This window comes from Osmerus mordax, chromosome 19, assembly GCF_038355195.1.
Source record: "Osmerus mordax isolate fOsmMor3 chromosome 19, fOsmMor3.pri, whole genome shotgun sequence".
In the NCBI taxonomy this organism is placed as follows: Eukaryota; Metazoa; Chordata; class Actinopteri; order Osmeriformes; family Osmeridae; genus Osmerus; species Osmerus mordax.
This window is the reverse complement of record NC_090068.1, coordinates 9,420,915-9,442,540: the sequence shown is the minus strand read 5'-3', so window position 1 is coordinate 9,442,540 and position 21,626 is coordinate 9,420,915. Positions and strand designations below refer to the sequence as shown.

Here is a 21,626-nt window from a genome sequence, read left to right as displayed (position 1 = left end):
GCTCCTACAGATCCTACACAGGATGCTAAAAAAAGGGTTTTAAATGAGTCCATTAGTCTAGTGTTCATCAGCTAACCATGCTAACTGTACCACATGGCCTGGATGCATAGATGCTGCATTTCTGCTGCACTGGGGTCAGAGAGAAGGTGAGGATTGGGAGCGAAATGACCCGGCGAAAGCATTTCAGCTGTGCGCGCGTGTGTGAGGAACATGCCGAGCGGTGAGGGGTAAGGGTGAACATTAAAGAGCGAGAGGGGTGTTGTTGTATCCACTTGTTTGTTTGGCAGAGACAGGCAGCAGGGCTCTTAATTAGCTGAGCACCACTAGGCACAGCAGGTTTGCCAAATAACAACAAAATAACGGCATTCCACACATTCTGAGGGCCCTGCCCGTGAGCAAACGAACACACACACACACGTCAGCCGGTCTAATTTAGATAGAGACAAGCTCATTTTCAAGGCTGAAATCATTTGAGGAGATCTGAAGTGAGCAATAACAACAGCACAGTGGAGTATTAGGGGGAGAGAGACATCTGGGATGATCACACTTGACGTTTATGAATTTAGAAACCCTGCCAATGGCTGAGAGGGAACGGGCTGTTCCCATCTCTCCAGGCCGTTGCATCAGGTAGTAGATGACTAGCAAGTGTCTTACCTCTCACGCCAACAGGACAAACGGACAAATCCGTCCATGCAAACAGTCTCAGGCCTTGCCTGCTGACCCCCAGGTTTCTACAAGGACGGGGGGTGACGCCTGAATGGCCCAGGGCCGCGCTAGGAGAGGTGGACCCAGACAGGACAGCTGAGCGTGATTAGGTGGAGGTCTCTCCAGGCCGGATGACTGAGTGTCCCCGCGTCTAATGAGCCGTCCTGGGCTCCAGGCTCTGGCAGTGATGGACCGGGGAGCTGTGGTCCTCCTCAGGGCCGGCACAGCAGAGCTGCCCCTCCAACCCCCATCCCCACCCCCTCGTCTACAGCCCAACCTGGCCCCTCTACGCCCTTGTTGCCGGAGGAGGGTGCTGTGAGGACAGCTACTTTAGAAGGGATGCTTCGAGTTCTTGTTCTCGTTTGGGGCCGTCGGAAAAAACAGCCATTGGAAGCAGTGGGATGTGACTCAGAGGAGTATTAGCTCTATACAAATCCCTCACCATGATATATAGCGATGCTTATTCGAGTTCCAAAGAAAAGAACAGTGTTTGTCCGCCTATTGTTTGCCAGTCCCAGGGGCAGGGCGTGTGGTGTGTTGTGTGGGAGGCTGCAGGGTACACCCTGGGGGGCAGTGTTCCCATTGATCCGGCTGCAATCGAAACGGAGAAGGCCTTTCAGCTCGGGCGGCTCCGAAAGGCCTTACGCACCGACTTTTCTGTCGCTGCGCTCGTCCAGTCTGGGGAGAATCAATGGCTGAGTGCCGTTCCACAGCTAACGCGCAGCGCCGTGCGGAGCTGCTGCAAGCAAGAGCTGCAGCTAATGCAGGGCCGCTTCTCGCTTGCGTTGCAGAATGTGTCGTCGGTCTCCTCCGGTTGGTTTTTATTAACGAGCTGGACTTTTCGGTGCGATGGCCGGCTGGTAGAGGGAGACTTTGGGGAGGATGCGTCTGACGGGGACGGGGGACGGGGGGAAGAGAAGACGAGCGGCTGCAACATTCGCGAGTCCACCATCCCCATGGAAACGACCCTAGGGAAGGTCCTGTGGTAGCTTCGGATTCATCAACGCGAGCCGAGAAATGATGACTGTCCCAATGCCCCGGCACCGAGATATTCAGTCATCTGCTAACCTGACAGGCCCAACATTCTCTGTGTGTGTGTCTCTGTGTGTGCGTGCCTGTGTGTGTCAGAGAAAGAGAGCCAGTTAAAGGGAAAGAGGCAGAGAAAGGGGGATGAGAGGGGGAGAGCGAGAAGAGAGAGGGAGAGACGGGGAGAAAGCGAGAGGGAGAAAGAGAGAGCACAAAACGTGTCTCAGGGGAGCAACTCTGGGCAAATTGCAACCCTCCTCGATTTTCCACATCAAGGCTTTCCACATCAGCTGTGAATGCCGAGGATATATCCCGTCCATGCCAAATGCACTGGCCCCGAATCACCTCCGAGAGAGATACCTTTCACAGAAGGCCCACAGAAAGACAGCTTGCTATCTCTCTCCTCTTCCTTTCTGTTTCTCTGTCCCGGCAGCAATATGGCAGGCAGGCAGTGAATGAGCTGGGGTTTATCTATCACTTTCATGAATTTGACACCAATCTCTTGCTATTTCCTCGCTCCTTCCTCCTTCCTTTCTTCCCCTCCCCCCACCCCCTATCCTTGCAGGGCTGCGTGCACACAGTATGAATGTCAGGTGATGGCCGACTAGCAGCTAGAGTCATTAGTCAGGCCTGTGTGACGGGCAGACTCATTAGTCATTAGACATCATTAGCTCCGCGACAACCCAGGCCCTGATCTGATAGGTCACAGCGTGCTGACTAACTCCTTATTACACACCCACATACACACACCCATACATGTACATGAATACCTACACACACACACACACACACACATAGGACTGGCTTAGTATGCGAACACACACTTCCTCAGCGCCGTGTCTGACATTACCTTGCCTATCTTCTCTCATCTCATCTATCCAGCGTACAGCTCCATTAGAGGAGGCGACCATGCTACAGGACAATCATGAAGAGATAGCGCTGCAGGAGATGCACATGGTTCAGGTATGAAATGGTAGGTGTGTGTGTGTGTGGGGGGGAGGACTTATGGTGGGTTTCTGTGTGTGTGCGTGTGACTTACAGTGTGTGTGTGTGTGTGTGTGTGTGTGGGACTTACGGTGGGCGTGTGTGAGAGCCCTCTCTGGTGATCACTCCTTCCTTCTCCATCAGCATCTGTCTGAAGGTGCTCACCTTCTGTCTGATCTCCTCCTCCAAGTACCTGCAGAGTCAGGAACAGAAGACACACCAGAGCTCAGCACAAATGTCACGCGCACACACTCAGGCACATGCAAACACACCCCTAACACACACACACTGTTATTAATAACCCCCGAGGTTGGTTTTCTTAACAGCGCAGTGAAGGCTGTGCGCTCCCAGGTTTGTACCGGGCATGAATGATAGATCGCTCTCTATCACAAAGGTCTAACAGGGGAGCTAATAAAGACATGGCACACACACACACACACACACACACACACAGGAAGCAGCGGTGCATGGAGAACACAGCTCGGCTGTTTGGTGCGACAGCCACGGCCAGACAACTGATCCATCACACGCGTCCTCTATCAGCACAGCAACGGCTAATCATCATCTGTCATAGCAGACGCACGCCGGCGTACGACCCGTGTCGTCTCCAAACAGAACATAAACGGCGGGGAAAAACCCCCCGAGACGGAAACCCATCTGTACCGTGACCCGGGTGTCACGCCGCAGTGTTGAGGGACCGTCACCTCTGCATGGCTTCGCCGACACGTGACGAGGCAAATTCAGATGAGCGGCCGTGGACCAGACCTCGACCAACCCCACCCCCACCCCCCTCCTCCGGGCTCTGGGTGTCATGTCTTGTTCCCCAGCGGAGCGAAGCAGCCCTGCAGAGGCCAGCACCAGGCCCCTTCCTGCCAGCTGGGATGACCTGAGTCACGCAGACGGCTGGGGGGGGGGGGCAACATGGTGTCAGATGGAACCTACTGGAGGCCCACTCCCCCTAGAGTTTCAATCTGCAAACTGGAACACACGTAGTAAATGTATTCATGAGCCAGCAGCAGATTCAGGAGGTGGTGGTGGGGGGGATGACAGACACACAACCTGGGGCTCCTCATGACAGCAAAACGAACGCACATAAACGTTCTCAACCAACCCAGTAACCACAAATTGGACAGTTCTGGTTCTGTGACTTGCTGACAGTTTCCTGCTGTTGGAGCAAAGCCAGAGTACACACCGTCTGTCTGAGCAAGGCAGCCAGCCAGCCAGCCAGGCAGACAGCCAGCCAGGCAGCCAGGCAGAAGGCACCTAAAGATTAGATAGAACGCTCTAAAAGGTTGATGGAGGCAAATCTGATTTCTAAGAGCTCCTACTCTGTCAAATGTGCTCTCGTCTCTTTGAGAGGTGTGCTACTGAGCTGTCTATGCACTCCATTCCATCACGCCTGCCACAGCCTCATCAGGACTCGCTGGAGCGCACGCAGCTAATCTGCCGCTGAAGTCGGACGAAGGTGGACAGTGACGCGGGCTGTGTGATAATGAGGCGACTGGAGTCACTTTGGCTTCCTCTCTGTGCTGTGTGGGGTGAGTCAGAGGAGAGGACCAGAGGAAGGCCTCGACAGCTGGGAAAGTAGCGCCAGGGGCAGAATATAACACCACCTGGCTGACAGTTCCAGTTCCAGTGTAGAAACTATCTGGTTAAATAAAGTGCTTTGGCCAGCACAAGATGTGTTTTATGCAGGGACAATTTGAGAAGGTTAAATGTGACTGTGAGAGTCTGAGAGGAAAAATACTGTGTTAATCTAATGCAATACATAATCGTTCCAATTCTAAGTATACCAATTTTTTTCGAATGTAACAAGCTTCCTCTCATGAGCACTTAACAGCACCCTCTGCTCATTTAGCCCTGATTGAGCTAAACACACACACACACACACACACACACACACACACACACACTGGAGGAGCTGTCCACTGGTAGGTGCTGGAACAAATCCTATCCTCAAAAGCCACACGGACTCTCTCTCTCTCTCTCTTTTTGTTAATTGGTCATGGCACCTATTCCAGAAACCAGGACATTAATTAATCAGTGCTTCATTTCAGAAAATAGCAATAGTCAGAGGACATTTGCCTTTGGAGATTAAAACGAGGATCGGCTCCATTCCCTTCCATACAGCCAGGCCGACGGTATTAGGTCCATGGTGGAGGTAATGAGATTAGGGAGTGTGTGTGTGTGTGGCTTTCGGCAAAGTGTGACCAGAACCGGTCTCTCCCTGGCGTAGAGCAATCCCCCAGCCCAGCAGCTATCAACACAGCACAATGGAGGCCAGACACACTCACCTCATTTTCTATTCATGGGCTTCCCGTGCACGGGGGCAGGAGCCATGAGCAATAGCGTCCCTGTGTGCTGCTGTATAGGCGTGTCAGGATGAGAGCCTTTGGTCTGTCTGTTCTGGTGCGCTCTCCTGCTCAGCTGACTGTGGCGTATCGTCTGAGCTGAGAGGGAGAGAGGAGAGCCTTGTTGTGGCCTGATGCTCCTCAGACCAGACAAACGTCTGGCTGGAGACCGGAGGCCGGAGGCTTCACGCTCCACTGTGTTGATGATGGCCGAGATGTTGAGGCGCGCCAGACACACGCTGTCAGCTGACGGTTAAGCAAAGACATAAACAAAGGGTCCCGGCCCCAAGCTGGAGGGCTGCTGCCGACCGACCACGCCACACTGGGCCTCTCCTCCTCCTCCTCCTCACTTGACTGCGCCAGCTTCTCCCCTTGGTTCTCAGGCGCAGCCAAGCCTGCAGTGAAACAGCAAGGCCTCGGTTCTCACGGGCCGGGCTAGCCAGCGTGATGGTCTTAGGAGATGTGGGGGTGCGTACTCAGTAGAGCATGTAATGGCTGGGGTTTAACAACAACCCTGAGCTTTATCTGGTCCCCCCTGGAGCCCCTCCTCCAGCACCTGCACAAACTCCTGGATCTGACTGCTGGAAAGGACCCAATGTTGTTTTACGACTCGTCCAAAAAGCGCTATCCGTATCGGCGAAATGACAGATCGTTTCTTTAGAATGTGTTAAAAGGTTTTACGAAAGAAAAAGAAAATCTATGCCAACCCCAAAATCATTAGGCGTAAACTGTCAAGTATTGGCCGCGTTTCCCAGATTCTTGTGCTGCCTTCGGGTCACATGACCCAAAGGTTCATAACGAACCATCGTTGTGTTTACCCAATTTTACCCAATACAAAAATGAATAAAAATAATTTTCTTTTAACCGTCGCAATGTGGGGGGTCTGAGACAGCCCAACGGTTAAAAGAAAATGCTTCACTTTGTTTTTTTATGCGGTAAAGTTGTCGCAATACGACGGTGGGTCACAATGACTGATGGGTCAGAATGACCCGAAGATAACACAAGGGTTAAGAATCTCTAAAGCGCTAAGAGCTTCTTAGGAGCGCTCTTAAGAGCGCTGCGAAAGAAGGACGTGTTTCCCAGAGTCGTTCTTAGCTTAAGAAGATCTTTCACTAAGAAAGCGTTTGGTCGCCTTCTTAGCGACCAAACGCTCACTGCAGCCGCGTCAGGGAAAGTTATATCTGACACTCAAAGGAATACTAAAACCACGCGTAATGATAAATGTGCGCCCACAGCTGCAAAACACTGACGCAAGAAAAATAATAGCATACGGAAAAAAATAACGATATAAAATTAAGAATTGCCCATGTGTTCCTGTAGCTACATAAATAAAATGAATCGTCATTACTATCACTCATTACGTTTTCCCACACATTCGGCATCTGCATACGAGTTTACATTAGCTATAAAAACAACAACCCTGTGGCATTTCACAGATATCAGGGAAACTGACAGGTGTAATTGAACTTGGCTGGATGTTTCCCTGCTCCAACACACCTGATTCAAATGAATGGTCGTTAACAAGCTTCCGCATAACTAGATAACGACCCATTCATTTGAATCAGGTGTGTTGGAGCAGGGAAACATCTCAGACGTGCAGGACAGGGGGTCTCTGAGGATCAGGGTTGAAGACCTCTGATGTATAGGGCTTGAAAGCTAGGAAATGACGCAAAATGATCCACACAACACATGGTTGAAAAGGAAAAGTAGTTTATTTAAAAAAACAAATAGAAACAAAAAGCAGTGGCACCGCTGTCTTACTGGGCGTCTGCATCTGCATCACCTGCAATGAAGGGAGATTGATTAGTGAAATTGAACGGGATACATTGTGCAATGCGGAGAAAAAAAAAAATCGCCCCTTACCTCCATCCTGGGGGAGAATTATTGGGACCGAGATGGAGGGACGGTTGATCTGAGCCTCGGCGAGTGCCAGCTGTCTCCGGTGCAGCTCCAACCTCTGGCGTTTGATCTGCACCATCTCCTCCTGGAGGGCAGTCTGTCTCTCCAGTTGGCCCTCTATCCCCCGCAGCACCGCCAGTTTCTCCCTCTCGAGACGCACCAGCGTCTCGCTGCAGGTGCAGGTCGTTATGGGGGGCCGCCCTCTTAAGCATCCCCGCATGCAGACACCGGGCCCTGCTGGTTGGCGCACGGGGACAGGGCTCGGTTGTGGGGGGTGGTCCTCTCCTGGGGACGTGCATGTCGCTGCTCTGCTCCCAGATGGCTCCTCCTCCTCCTCCTCGCTGTTTTCTGAGAGGCCCTCGTCCCCCAGAAGATCGATGCCCCAACTAATGCCTTCAGAGGCCTTCTTTCCAATTATGGAAAGGACTTTTTCCTCGTCCGGAGTGAGGGTTGGAGCACCAGGTGCGCCACCACCCGTGCCCATGGTCTCTCGCCTCACCTTTGCACTTTTTTTTTTGGTTTGGCTTTGGAACTCCTGCCACTTTTTCCTTACAGCACCCCAGTCTCGCAGGCCACAGGGACTAGAGGGGGACATCTTTTGGGCTATGGCCTGCCAAATTCGGTTCTTTAATACAAAGTTTCTTTTGTCCTTTGTTCCCCCAAATAAGTCATCACGGTGCTGCCAGACCTCGTCCACTAATACGGCCACCTCCTCTGGGGTAAACGAGGGCGACCTCTTGCTCCGTTTGCTGGCTGTTTTTTCCATTCTCACATGTGTGTGCCTAGCCACAGGGAGGTATATATGCGTTAATGGGCTTGATTACTACTTGGATACACCTGTTAGCTGTGATCACACATACACACACACACACGCGCGCGTAGCCTAACTGCACCTGTGTGTGGGGACCACAGGGTGTTGTGTGTGATTTATGCGTTGATAAAGTGATGGGTGATCGATTTGCCTGGCATCGATTGATTTAGTTTCAGCACCACGGCGGTGGACAGCTCCCACTAAGAGCTTCTTAAGAAGCTTCTTTGGCGGGATCTTAAGAAGGCAGTTAAGAACGCGTCTGGGAAACACCCCTATTTTAGCGCTCCTTCTTAGACGAACCCTTCTTAACCCTTGTGTTATATTCGGGTCATTCTGACCCATCAGTCATTGTGACCCACCGTCGTATTGTGACAACTTTACCTCATACAAAAACAAAGTGAAGCATTTTCTTTTAACCGTTGGGCTGTCTCAGACCCCCCACATTGCAAAGGTTAAAAGAAAATTATTTTTATTTGTTTTTGTATTGGGTAAAATTGGGTAAACACAACGATGGTTTGTTATGAACCTTTGGATCATGTGACCCGAAGGCAGCACAAGGGTTAAGTCCGTAAGAACGATCGAATCTGGGAAACGCGGCCATTGAGTGTCTTACCAGAGGCTGTTATGAAACATGCAACCAAACTTGCGTCTTTGATCTAAACATTTAATTAGCGCTGCTCTGTGGGCTATAGGTCAATGTTCTGCACTATCGGCGTCCTGTTGTGCTCTGCACTCACCGCTCTTAATGCAGCTCTGTGCAGCTGTAGAATTGTAGCACTGTATTCAAACGTTAACAAGTGTGGAGGAAATAATGTTAAATAGAGAGTAGAGTGTAAGAATGTCTGTCTGTCTGTGTGTGTGTGTGTGTGTGTGTGTGTGTGTGTGTGTGTGTAGTGAGAGTGAGAGTGAGTGGAGAGAGACAGGGAGGGACATGAATCCGACAAGGACTCCCTGCCACCCCAGCCGTGACAAATCACCCCTATTAAAACACCTGATTGAAGTAATTAGACTACCTTGGACACTGAGAGATGCCCTCCATTAGCAAGGGACCCTGGGAAATAAATAGCTCGGACTCGAAAACCATCCTTCGTTTGATAGTCATTGATTGGAGGTGGGCTCTTAGGAGACTCGTCCAATCCACGGGTCCCCAGGTAGCGTTGTCCGCACCTGGGGCACACACACCTAATCGATACCCGAGCAATAAGCTTAGTGTCAGAGCAATGTGAATGTAGTTAGTGAGATTGAATGGCTTTTGGGGGGAAACGATTGAATGGCTTTGGGTGGAGAATTAGTTTGTATTTATAATAAATAAAAAAAAACGGTTTTCTATTTTGGAGAACAAATTAATAAACCCACAGAGCTGCACGGAGAAATAGTTCAGCTCTCAAGTGGAGAGCAATTTCAATCAATGCATTCTAATTGCATAAAACATCATAAGTCACACAGTGTTTAAGGGGTATGAACGGGGAGAAACCTGGCCTACTTGGATGGCGTTGGAAAGAAAAAGAACGAGCCCTAATTTCCCGCAGTGCAATCCCTCCGTCTCCTACACGGTGGAGCATGAGCAGATCACACGACCCCGTCCCTGCCATCCTCTCGGCTGTTTGTCTTCCTCGAGACCAGTGGAGATTGCGTTTGGAGGGAATCAACACGAGCAGATTGACTGACTAGGGCCGAAGGGCCGGAATGAACATGGAGGTCATTCTATCTGAAAGGGTTCTTTTGTTCTTCTCCTATTCCTAGACTTATCCTGGCAAGTCACTCCCGTGGCAGGCAGTATTGATTCCAGCACAAAGCAGAGCCTGGGAACAGGGCGATTCAGGAGAACGCTCCTCTCAAGACCTCATCCTCTCAGTCCACAACAGCCGCCCCTCAATATGGTTTCCTCGACGAGGCACTCCTCTGTGTGGACGGGCCCTTCCATGCTTCTATCCTATTCTTTGCCCTATCTCAGCCCTTATCCAATATTCCTACTCCTCACATTCATATTAGGCAACTAAAATAGGTCACTTCTATTTGATATAGGCTACTTGACAGGACTATCAGGTCTTTGAGAAGTTTCATGATAAAACGTCAACTAAATCTGCCACAGGACGTCAGTACGTTACTGTGAGCTGGCTCATATGTATGTCAGTAAAACCATACAGAAACTGACATTAGGCTCAAGCTAATTAATTTCCTTTGCTCTATTGAAGCTTCGCAGCTTATACATTCATGTATGCCTGAGGACATATTGACATAAGTGCCATTGTGTGTACGTAAGCCTGTGGATGTTAGTCACCAGCCAAAGTATCCTCTCCGTAAACAACAGCTATCTCTCAAACACACTCTGCTCCGCGCTCCTTCCTGAAAGATCAGTCCCCACCTCTGATCGCTATGCAGGAAACGGTCTGAGCTACGACGACACTCACTGAGTGAGAGAGCGACTTCTGGAGAGAGTAAGTGAGTGAATTTGTGTGTGTATGTGCATGTGTGTGTGTGTGTGTGCATGTCTATGTATGTATGTGTGAGTGTGCATGTGTACGTGTGCATGTGTACGTGTGTGTGTGTGCGTGTGTGCGAAGTATGGTCATTAAGAGGTTGAGACTGGGCAGCTCTCTCCCTGGGGGTTGTAATCATGCAGATGCTCATTAGGGCTCAATTATTACAAACACAAATCGAAAAACAGAGATCTGTGTGGACCAGTGTAGAGGCAACACTGGATGAGCTTCAGTCACGGATATTACTGTAATATCTAGTTCTACACTAACAGGCTTGTAGTTACACTTCTCACTGGAGCCTATATTGGACATCCATCCATTTAAAGATGACAGTCTAGACATTGTTTGCTTATCCACAGGCGATTTCCCTATGACTCATTAGCATAACAGGAAGTAGCCTTGGAAACGTCCTGTTGGGAAGCCCCTGATGTGTTGGGATCACTCTGGGCCTCATGCTGGCCACTGATTGGCTGCACGCTGGCTACGCCAACCAGGCTTGTATTCCAAAGTATGAACCATCAATGCAGGCAACCCCATCCTCCCTAACTGGACATGCAGGGGCCAGCAGCAGGGGCCAGCAGCAGGGGCCAGGATGGAAGCCAGGATGGAAGAGGCCAGGATGGGGGAGGCCAGGATGGGGGAGGCCAGGATGGGGGAGGCCAGGATGGGGGAGGCCAGGATGGAAGAGGCCAGGATGGGGGAGGCCAGGATGGGGGAGGCCAGGATGGAAGAGGCCAGGATGGGGGAGGCCAGGATGGGGGAGGCCAGGATGGAAGAGGCCAGGATGGGGGAGGCCAGGCCTCAGTCAGCTTCATGTGCACACGTCTTTAATTGCAGAGCTCCTCTAATTGGATCACAGGGAGAGGCTATCACAAAGGACAGACCATTAATCCCTGGTTTTAGCGTCCGGGAAGGAGGAATAGTGGGGGAGGAGAGGTGGTGGGGGGGAAGGGGGGGATCAAGGTTTGTGGGGGATGGAGGGAGGAGGCAAACTGCTGGAGGGGTTGTGAAGGAAAGGCTGGTGGTCAACCTGTCCTAATCTCCAGCCATGTCCTTGAGAGAGGCAGACTCTCATGGGGAGGTTTGTGTGTGTGTGCGAGGATGTGTGTGTGTGTGTTGCTGGAGGGGGGGTGGCAGGCTTAAATCCACAACAGATAACAGGCTCCAGCCACCATTTTAATTGTCCCTAATACCTAACTCTCCTCTATCCATGTCTGTATCCTTTCATCCCACTCTTCCTATCTCCTTCACAGGGAAACCAGTTTGTCATTGCATTTGGAGAACAGTGCTAAAAGCAGGACTCGTATTTTTACAGAGAACTTATACATTTATCCCACTAAATGGTATTCTTCGAGTTCTAACTCGTCTCCACACATTAGTGAGTCGGGATTGAACAGTGTCTATCAGTCAGTCTCTCCCCGTCCTCATTAAGCAGTCTCCAGGCTGTTACTGGGACTCTTCCTTAGACATATGGCTCCTTTGCATTACTCTAACCAGGGGCAATTAGAGAGTTCATAGCCAGAGGAAGCCAGGGGATTGCGATGGGAGGGGAGGGTAGGAGACAAGTGGAGAGGAGGAGGGGGGTCAGAGTATGGGAGAGAAGAGGGGGGGGGGGAGGGAGGAGATTAGAGGAGAGGAGAGAAGAGGAGGGCAAAGGAAGGGAGAGGGAGGAGACAGAGTAGAGGAGAGAAGTGGAGGGGAGGGCAGAGGGGAGAGGAGAAGGCCCTGACAGATGGCAGTGCTCCCCCCCCCCTCTCATCATGACATCCAGCAGCTCCACTATCAGCCACATCAATCTGGCACACGCTGCCATTACCCTGCAGTCGCCCCACTCCTCCAACCTGCTTCCTCACCAGCAGAAAGAAAATGGAAGATAGTGGAGGGGAAGGGAGGGGGGGGGGCAAGGAGGGGTCTAGACAGAGACAAATACAATGATGCCAGAAAGACGCCAACCCCACTTACTACACCATCCCCTGCCCCACACGCCCCTAGGAGCCAGGGATTGCTTCATAGCTGTGGCTAAGATGGGGGTGGGTGGCTAGGATGGGGGTGGGTGGCTGAGATGGGGGTGGGTGGCTAGGATGGGGAAGGGTGGCTAGGATGGGGGTGGGTGGCTGAGATGGGGAAGGGTGGCTAGGATGGGGGTGGGTGGCTGAGATGGGGAAGGGTGGCTAGGATGGGGGTGGGTGGCTAGGATGGGGGTGGGTGGCTGAGATGGGGAAGGGTGGCTAGGATGGGGGTGGGTGGCTGAGATGGGGAAGGGTGGCTAGGATGGGGGTGGGTGGCTGAGATGGGGAAGGGTGGCTAGGATGGGGGTGGGTGGCTGAGATGGGGAAGGGTGGCTAGGATGGGGGTGGGTGGCTAGGATGGGGGTGGGTGGCTAGGATGGGGATGGGTGGCTAGGATGGGGGTGGGGGGCTAGGATGGGGGTGGGTGGCTAGGATGGGGGTGGGTAAAATCTGAAAATTCAGATGATATCAATGATCTCGCCATGGTTAGGCCTCGCCTCACCCTCGCCTCACCCTCGCCTCACCCTGCTCCACACACACTACTCAGCTAAGCCTGACAGCAGAGCAGCTGGCGTAAGATTTCAGTGTCGCATTACCAGAGCTATTCTCTGTGTTTCCCTTCCAAGCGACAGCTTGAATGAGCCTACACAATGATGCACAGCTGGTAAGCCATGTGCAGTTAGTGTTTTCTTCAGAAACTAAGAGACTCGGGTTACACAAACGCTGTTTTGCTGCGGGACTGTCGACCGTGCCTCTTCAAGCAGACACCACCGCTAACTGGAAAATGAAATGAAGAGTTCATCAAAGGACATGTGACATAACAGTATATCAGATGACAGAAAAGCGTTTCAATGTCTGCTTCTGTTGAGCCCTGGATGACGTATACTTGATTTTAGGATACGATAAAAGATGCCTTAGCGAGAGCCTAGGATAGAATGAGGATCACAAATCTGCTGGATTTGCATCTTCATTGATTCAAATGCCCCCAGTGTCATAAACTCTGCTCTTTGGAGACATCCGTTCAAAGTGAGCATACTGCTAATCACTGTCGCCACTACGGTTTCATGAAGAGGAGAAACTGGGTATGACTGGTAAACAAAAAATGGGCGTCATTAAAACCTCTACTCATATTACAAAATCTCAACTTGCTATTTTATCTGAATGTCTGAATAACATCCAGTCAAATCAAGGCTCCTCCCAGATCTGAGTTAATCTGGATGCAGTACTGACTGGCGTGACTGACCTTCACGTTCAGACCTAGTCCCAGAAGACACACTGTTTACGCACAACCGACACAAGGTCACCCGGCTGCTTATTAGTTAGCATCACAGCTAGCTAGCCTGTAGGGACTCCTGGAGCCTTGTTGATCCATGTAGCTGAGCGTGCGTCCAGGCTAGACACATCAGATGTGTCTTGCCGCTGGGAAGATTAGAGGAGATGCCAGTCACCACACTAATCCTCTGTGGGCGAGCGTTAGCCCTAGCTCTACCACAATTAGCGCCTAAGGAAAGAGCATGTTAACAAGGGATGCTACTGGATGTCCTTCGCTAACTCTCAGGCTCTGGATCTGGCAGTCATTCCTGGAGGCAGTTAGCATTTTTGTTTACTTTTGAAAACCCCAGAGTGTGAATGTGCTGTGCTTAGATCCTCATCGGAGAGCACAGATTACCTCGGCAGGAGCCGTACAGTTTCTAGCTGCAGACTCATCCTTATGTCACATGCGGACCGGGTGTTCTGCTGATTCAGACACCGCAGTGTTCTAAAATCTATTTTTACCCAGAAGCCATCTCTCCCCACTCACCCCTGCTCCTCCATCATCTCCTGCAGCTCCATACACTTGAGCTCCACTCTCCTCTTCCTCTCGTGGTCCAGGATCTCTCTGTGGGCCTTCTTCACCAGGACTGGCTCTGGGAGAGGCTCCTCCTCTTCCTCCTCAGGCTCCGCCTCTTCCACTTTGGGCCGCACAGCGGGCACCGATGCTGACCCGCCGGCCACGGGCCCTGGGCCCGGTCCTGGCCCTGCCACGGCTCCTGGGCCCGGTCCTGGCCCTGCCACGGGCCCTGCAGGCTGGGGAACACCGTTGGCACTGTCCTGGGGGGAAGGCAACCTCGCCCCATCGTACATGGCCACAGAGCTCTGTGGAGACAGAGGGGAGAGAGAGACACGTTACCTAAGCAGGGTTTTAACAGCAAAATGTGTCTGACAAAGTTGTACACATCCGGGTTATTTAGGGTGGAAGGCGCATGTCGACATGCATCACCACACAACACGTCAGTAGAGGCCTCCCTCATGCCCCAACAGACCGGCACATTCCAGGGGGAGGGAGCTGAACCATCCACAGAACAAGCTCCTATCCTGCCTGGACGTCAAGGTCCAACATATAGGAGGAACCAGAGCAGAACACTGGGGAACTAGACATTCTGAAGGAAAGGTGAGGATCACAGAACTGTATATAGAATTTGTTTGTTGCAATCCCAGGTTTGAATTTATGCAGTGCTTTATAAAGCCAAAGTTTGCACACACAAACCCAGGCCTGTACACGTACTGTAGACTTTTGAGTTTGAATGCTGTCCCAACAGTTTTGGAAATCAAAACTCACGTGGTACAAGTGCTGGCCTCGCTGCGGTCTGATGGAGACAGATATGATAGTGCTGTCCAGTCTGGTCTGGTACACGGAGAGAAGCCTCTAGTCTCTCTATGAGGCCAGAAGCCTTCTCTGGCCAGCACCGGTCCTGCACAACTAATGGCTTCATTTTTCACCGGGGAGTCAGACAATCCCTGCTGAGGTACTTCATCACTGTCAGGGATGGGAGAGCCAAGCGAGGATGACGCAAACTCTGGATGTCCACCTCCTCCAAACTCCCACTAAATTCAATCCCGTCAAAGAGGAGCCGCGGGGAGTTTGTCTCGTTAAAGGAAAATGAGCATGTCGTCAGCCCGTGTCATGCAGACGGCTGTCGCAAACAACAACTGAGTTTGCATGGTGTCTTTTGACGAGGGGAACGTCTTACTGATGTGTTTGTTACTGAGGAGAGTGGCTGGGCTGTGGGCGAGGGGGGAGCGCCGTCAAACAAGCCGAGTCGGTGCGTAGTGACACGACGCTTCTCTGGAAGAACAGGTGGCCGGGCCGCAAGAGACATTGTCGTTGAATCTATTACACTGGAAATCTTCACTTGATATTCTGTGACAGTCATTTCTGTATACATACACACACACACACACACACTCAACCAAACCCTTGTCTAAAAGAATTCGGGAATGTGAATCCTTATCAGCTTGGTAAAGCAAAGCTGCAATTATAGTCAGTGGGATTGCAACTGACCAAACAGTACATATTAGGGAAGCGCCCAAGGCAAGCGATTTTGAGTCTTCAAAATCCCGTTGTTTACTATATAAAAACTGTGTAAGTGTGTGTGTGTGTACACGAAAGGAGGAAACTAACAAGACATCTCCCATGGTTTTTCTCACTTGACTGAATAATAGCCTTCTTCCTGTTTTTCAATTAGGTCTGCTGCCAGTTTGGTCAGTAGCCGGGGGCGATTCTCAGCTAAGCTAGGGTAGGGTAGGATAGGGAAGGCAGGGCTGGGATCTGTGTTCTCGTCTGGTCTGGTAGTTTGGGCTAGGCTGCCCTAAGGAGGGGAAGCCATTATGCATGCTAATGACATGCTCTGTGGATGGCTTGTCTGGCCCACTGGGTCGCCCCAGGCAACACACACGCGCCAACACTGACACCATATGTCCCTGGTCCCCAAATAAACATCCCTTAAGTTACTTGAGTTGAAAATATTTGATGCATACAATTGACTAATTATAATATCACTTGAAATGTATTACACAGAACACAATTGTGTTTTTATCTGTATATGCCATTGTCATATTGATGTATTGTATTTTCACAACAGTAATTTCATTTGTCCATTGGGGACAAATAAAGCTGAAATCCCCTCTAAGAAGTTGGGCTCTCTTATAATAAGGGAACACAATGTTCAACCATCCTTCACGAACATGTAGTCATTCAATTATGCATTAACATATTTATATACTCCCTATTGTATTGTTTTTTATTCCCCTACGGTTGCAAAGTGCATCAAATTCCACCCTTCTCTTCAATCATTAAATGTTCTTATGAATCAATCCCGGCAGAGAGAGAGAGAGAGAGAGATGGAGAGACTAGTCAGAGAGGTTCTGAAGTTGTGAAGCCTCAGTTCATGGTGTGTGAGTACTGTAGTAGCCTTCCCTCCTGTAGTAACAGGAGGGAAGGCTATCTCGAGCCATTGTTGGTGCCGAGCTACCATCCCTCATTCTTTCAAGGCTGGTGAAGGTTGTCACAACCAGATATTTTTAAACTGAAATGCATTAGTTACACGCATTACACGTGTCCTATCTATTACTCCTGATTGAGCGGCCTCATTTCTACTGCAGCATCTTATGTCTACCTACCTGCCTGCCTGCCTGACTTCGTGGGTGTGTGTTCTGGTGAGTGTGTGTTCTGGTGAGTGTGTTCTGGTGAGTGTGTGTTCTGGTGTGTGTGGGTTCTGGTGTGTGTGTTCTGGTGAGTGTGGGTTCTGGTGTGTGTGGGTAATGAGATGCTGCTGCATATGAGCCCTCCCGTCCCTGCAGAGCCCCTGCTGTGACTCCACCACAGACTGCCTTCTGCTGACATCACACCGTGCACAGCGCAGCCTGCCGTAAACACAGCGCTCGTTATGCTGCTGAAGCCACCAGGCTTCATTCGCAATGTCGACCAATGCCAATGCTGGGATGATAATCAGCGTGAATCATACCTGAGTCATACTGTTTTTACCATACCAACATGGACCAATAAATAATGCTGTGCTGAAAATTCGGCCTGTGTTGTGACTTATGGACCATCTTTGCGTGACAGTTATTATACTTCACTACTTGCTAATAAGAAGTGATCATAACAGTGTTATGTGCCCGTTTGCCCATTTACCCATAACATAAGGATAGGTTGAGATGCCATGGAGAGACACTATAATGACTATGAGCCATATCTTTACCGGTTCGATTTATTCCTGTCAAACGACGCTTGTCCCTTTCTGTCTTGTTTTCCCTCGTCCTCTCTCTCCCTCGCTCAGAGCCGATGGTCATCTATGTGTGAGAGTGGCGGGATGGTGATGATTGGCTCCCATTGAGTAGCGCACCTCACTGGTGATTACTGTGTGGAAGTAACAGGGGGCACGACCTTGGCTGAGAGACAGGCACACTGATATGAAGAGACAGAGAGAGATGTGGAAAAACCTTCCTGGGTGGTTATCCGTAGGACGAGTTGAAAAGAATATGGACTCGTTTTATATCTGAGTGGTGGTGGTGGTGGTGGGGGGGAGCTGGGAGGTTAACACATGCTTGAAAGAGAACTGCACGTGCTTCTACCTTCAGCTACACAGGAGGTCTCTCTCCTGCTCTCTCTCCTGCTCTCTCTCCTGCTCTCTCTCCTGCTCTCTGTCACACGTTCTCTCTCTGCTTCCTCCTCTTCCCCCGTCCCCTCATCCTCCATATTAATCTGACCCACCTCTTGGTACAAGCTTGTTTTTTTTTCGCAGCTTGGCACCCACAGGAGGTTTTTGTCATCTCAAGGTCGGGTTTCTTCATTCCGAGCACGCAGGCATTCTGTTGGGCGCCAGAAAACAAGCAGCAGCAACTTTTGTTTTTGTCAGAGCAGAGGTTGCATACAAATAGCGTTGGTCTGATAGAGATGGGAAGGAGCATACAGGCCTAGCTAGACAACAACAGCACAATGCTATGTAGGAGATGACAGATCGAAGCCCCACGTTGATTACAGCGTACTTTTCCGTCTGTTCAGCAAAACATCTGAGACTGAAAGTCAGTTTAAATTGATATTTTCGGAACAATCTAAATACCTATGAAACAACAATTAAAAATCACAGAAAAACAGCAAGAGCCATAATATCTTCCTCTGTGTAGGCTGTATTTGATATTTTCAATAACCTTTTTCAAATCCAACACTGTGTCCCTCTCCCTCTGGCAGGCAGAGAAAAAAAAGCCAAATGTAACAGAGAAAAAAGAACGGTTGCTGTAAAATAGTCTGCGTATTTCTGGATGCCCTGCTGTAGTGGCGGGCTGGAAATGCTCTGGAAGCTTCCGAGGAGGCTGTGGAGACAGTAGTGCTGAACAGGCTGAGATAATGAGATACTAGACCGAGTGGGTAGTTGGAAACAAACAGATTTTCAAGCGTCTTCCAGATCGTATCATACCCGCATTCATCCCTTGCATTTTGTTTAGGCACTCTCACAGACCCGGCATGGCTTAGGCTTGTGCCAAAGACAGGCTCCAACCACGCCTCAGACATTCTCCATGTATAGCCCATCTAAAAATGGCCACAAAGACACGGGGGGTAAGCAGGGCCCATGTCAGCACATTCTGGGGCTGTTAGTGTGCTGTTTACAGCGGAGGAGATGAACCATGAGGTCCTGCTGGGAAAGGCAAAGGTTGCGGAGGGTTGAGCCTGGTGTGTGTGTGTGTGTGAGGGCTGAGGGGAGAGCCTGTCTCCTGCTCTCACATGCCCTGCGCTGGAGAGCCAACATGAAGGTATGTGAGGAGGAGGCTGGGGGAAGGACAACACTAGCCTTCGGTGGAAGAAAGAGAAACACTTTCAGCTGCACAAAGGCAGAGGATATAGGATATAAACCAGTCCTGTCCAGTTCTTCTGGGGTAGAGTTAATACTGACAGCAGAGTTCCTACTTTCAGCAGAGTTAGTACTGACAGCTAGCTTAGACAAAGATACTTTCTGGGTGGTAAGCGTTCTCCAGGAGGATTCATAACGATATACTTTTTTGGGGGGGTTGCAGGCTGACAATCTAGAGGAACACTGCGCTCAGGATGACATGAGATGTGGGCAGCTCCCTGCCCCTCCGTGGAGACTGTCTTTGGAGTTCTACATCTGGTCTTCGTCCTTCTTTTCCGGCTATTTCCGGTAGAGCTGGCAAACTGCATTTGCCCCGGATGGTGCTTAAAGCCATACTACCCAGCATGGGTCCACTGGCATAAGAGCCTATACAGATCTGGGGCGAGTGATTAGCACGGTGGTGCTGGCGGGATTAGCAAGGTCACTGACGGGGGAGAGAGGGAGATGGAGGGCAGAGGAGAGAGAGGGGGGGTGATGGAGACTCAGGTATATTATTATTATTATTATAGACATCCTCCTCATTCTCGTCCCTGTCATTCTGCTCCTTCCTGTCTTCCTCTTTTTCCTCTCCCTCCTTCTCCAGTTCTTCAAGACCCAGCTCAGCATTCACCTGCTTTTTATCTGCTTTGATTACCAAATAACCACTGCACTGCGGGCACACAATTTGATCCACCGTTAACTGAGAGTGGATTTAATTTTGAATGCCGTCTTTTCCTTTCCTGTGGAATCATCCGCTTGAAATACGAAGTTACGAATAGAGAGTTATGAACACCCAACAGTCATCCCCATCGATCCCAGTCAGAAACTCAATTTAACTCCCTTTCCTTCCTCGTTTGTCCTGGTAACAAAAATAATTCAATTTCCTCCTTCACCTACAGCAGCTCCGCCATACAGTTAATTTCAGAGGCTGCAGTTCCAGTGTATTCTTTGCCAACAGCAATATGTCTGCCGTCGCTGCTGCATGTTGGGACGGGAAAAATTCAATGCAGCACAGTGAACTGGCTACAGAAAGCACTTTATAAGACCATGTTCCGGACTGGTCATACTAAACTATAAAAGAATGAGGAAGCTGGTTGTGTGGATGTAGCCGGGCTAACCGCCCCACTAAAGTACAGAAACACTCCCAGAGGACGGAAAAACCAATTCAGCAAGTTCAGTGTTCTAGGAAGTTAGAATAACCTTCCTAGCATGACTGTTTCTCTTACTTAGAGGAAAGCAGAAATTGGAAAGTGGAATTTAAGCAACAAGATAAATCCTTTCATCTGGGGAAACATTTAGAGCAGGGGCCTGCTTCTCTGCGCTCTCTCTCTCTCTCTCTCTCTCCTCCCCCTTTTGGTCTATCTTTCTTTCTCTCTGCCCTGTCCCTGAGTCATTCTCTATGGATTAGACGGTGCCCTCCTCTTTCTATCCAAACCAACAGTCCATTACTGAATTTCTGACAAGTCTGGCACCCACACTAGGTTTAAATTAGCCTAGCTGTACACATGAGTGACTGAAAGCCCACATTGGCAATTCCACATCTCTGAACTTTCCTTCTTTCCCATCTGTTTATTTAAGCTTCCAGAACTTTCTGAACTTCGCTCCCTCAGTGCCAAAGCTCACCCACTCCACACCGCAGAAATGGCAAGTTGCACCAGGAAATGATAGGCAATATATGACCACATAGGCTATATCAAGCATATTAAATCTGGTTTATAGAATGACCAGAGATTTCTTCCCGTAGCTGTGACTGACAGATCGAGCCTGCCCAGACAGGAGGGTGTCCAGCGAGAGAGCAGGCCCGGGGAAGATGAAGCAGGCTAGTGGTGCCCCTCCAAGGAGGACGAGGTCGTGGGCATCACAATAATTATTTGTGCACCGAAGCAAACAGCCAGAGAAACACCCCGGGTTCAGCAAGCACAAGTACACACATTCATCACATCTGGCCTGGGCTTGGCACAGCCCACTGCACCGCCCAGGAGCATCCATTCCTGTCTGGACGTGTGTGTGTTTGTTTTGCTGGTTTGTTGTTTTCCATGTCTTCAATGTATTCGTTGGTGGATGGGTTTATCCAAAGCGACGAATGAGGCGGGATTTGACTCCTGGACCTTCGATGTTTCCCTTTTAAGCGATGCCTTGGTGCTATTCAACTTCTGTTCACCCATATTCCATGCAGCCTCATGTTTCCCACACTATTTAACAAGTGGCGACATAACATCCAATCACTCCCCTGACAAGACGTCTAGGAGAGAGAGAAAGTGAGACTGAGGGGAAATCCCTCTCCCACACACCTGTCTCCTCTCTCTGCACGGGGCGACGGAGGCTTGAGTCAAATCAGTGCCAGTAGCAATCTAAAGCCAATCTCCAATGTGCTGGAGCCCAGATGAGCCCGTCCCTGCACCCCGGCGGGCTCAATGCAGAGCCTAATTGACGGAGCAGAACTTGAGGGGGAAGAGCGATCGCCTCCCAGATACACAGTGATGCCTGTCAATTACCAGCAGGCCTTCATTCCCTCGCAGGTAATCAGGGTTTTGGGGGGGGCTCCGATGTTCCTTGCAGCTAACAACCACCCCCAAAGTAGCTCCATCTCCTCCAAGCGTAACTACCACTCTGAATACACGACTATTTCCTCGACTTAGACCCCTTCTCCATTGTGTGTCCGCCAGGCGCTTTGCTTCGTGGGCGTGACTAGGGGCGTGTGTGTTTTACCTCAG

The 21,626-nt window shown here is 50.4% G+C and overlaps 1 protein-coding gene across 1 annotated transcript in view; it reads right to left on the bottom strand.

Annotated features, from left to right (window-relative positions):
* The window catches only part of srrm3 (serine/arginine repetitive matrix 3), a 50,534-nt gene that overhangs the window by 14,899 nt on the left and 14,009 nt on the right, over positions 1-21,626 (bottom strand). The window contains exons 2-3 of the mRNA XM_067257717.1: positions 14,067-14,401; positions 2,807-2,908 (exon numbers count right to left, since the gene is read on the bottom strand). Coding sequence (XP_067113818.1) covers positions 2,807-2,908; positions 14,067-14,389 — 425 coding nt within the window. The 5' untranslated portion in view covers positions 14,390-14,401. The remainder of the gene's footprint in view (positions 1-2,806; positions 2,909-14,066; positions 14,402-21,626) is intronic.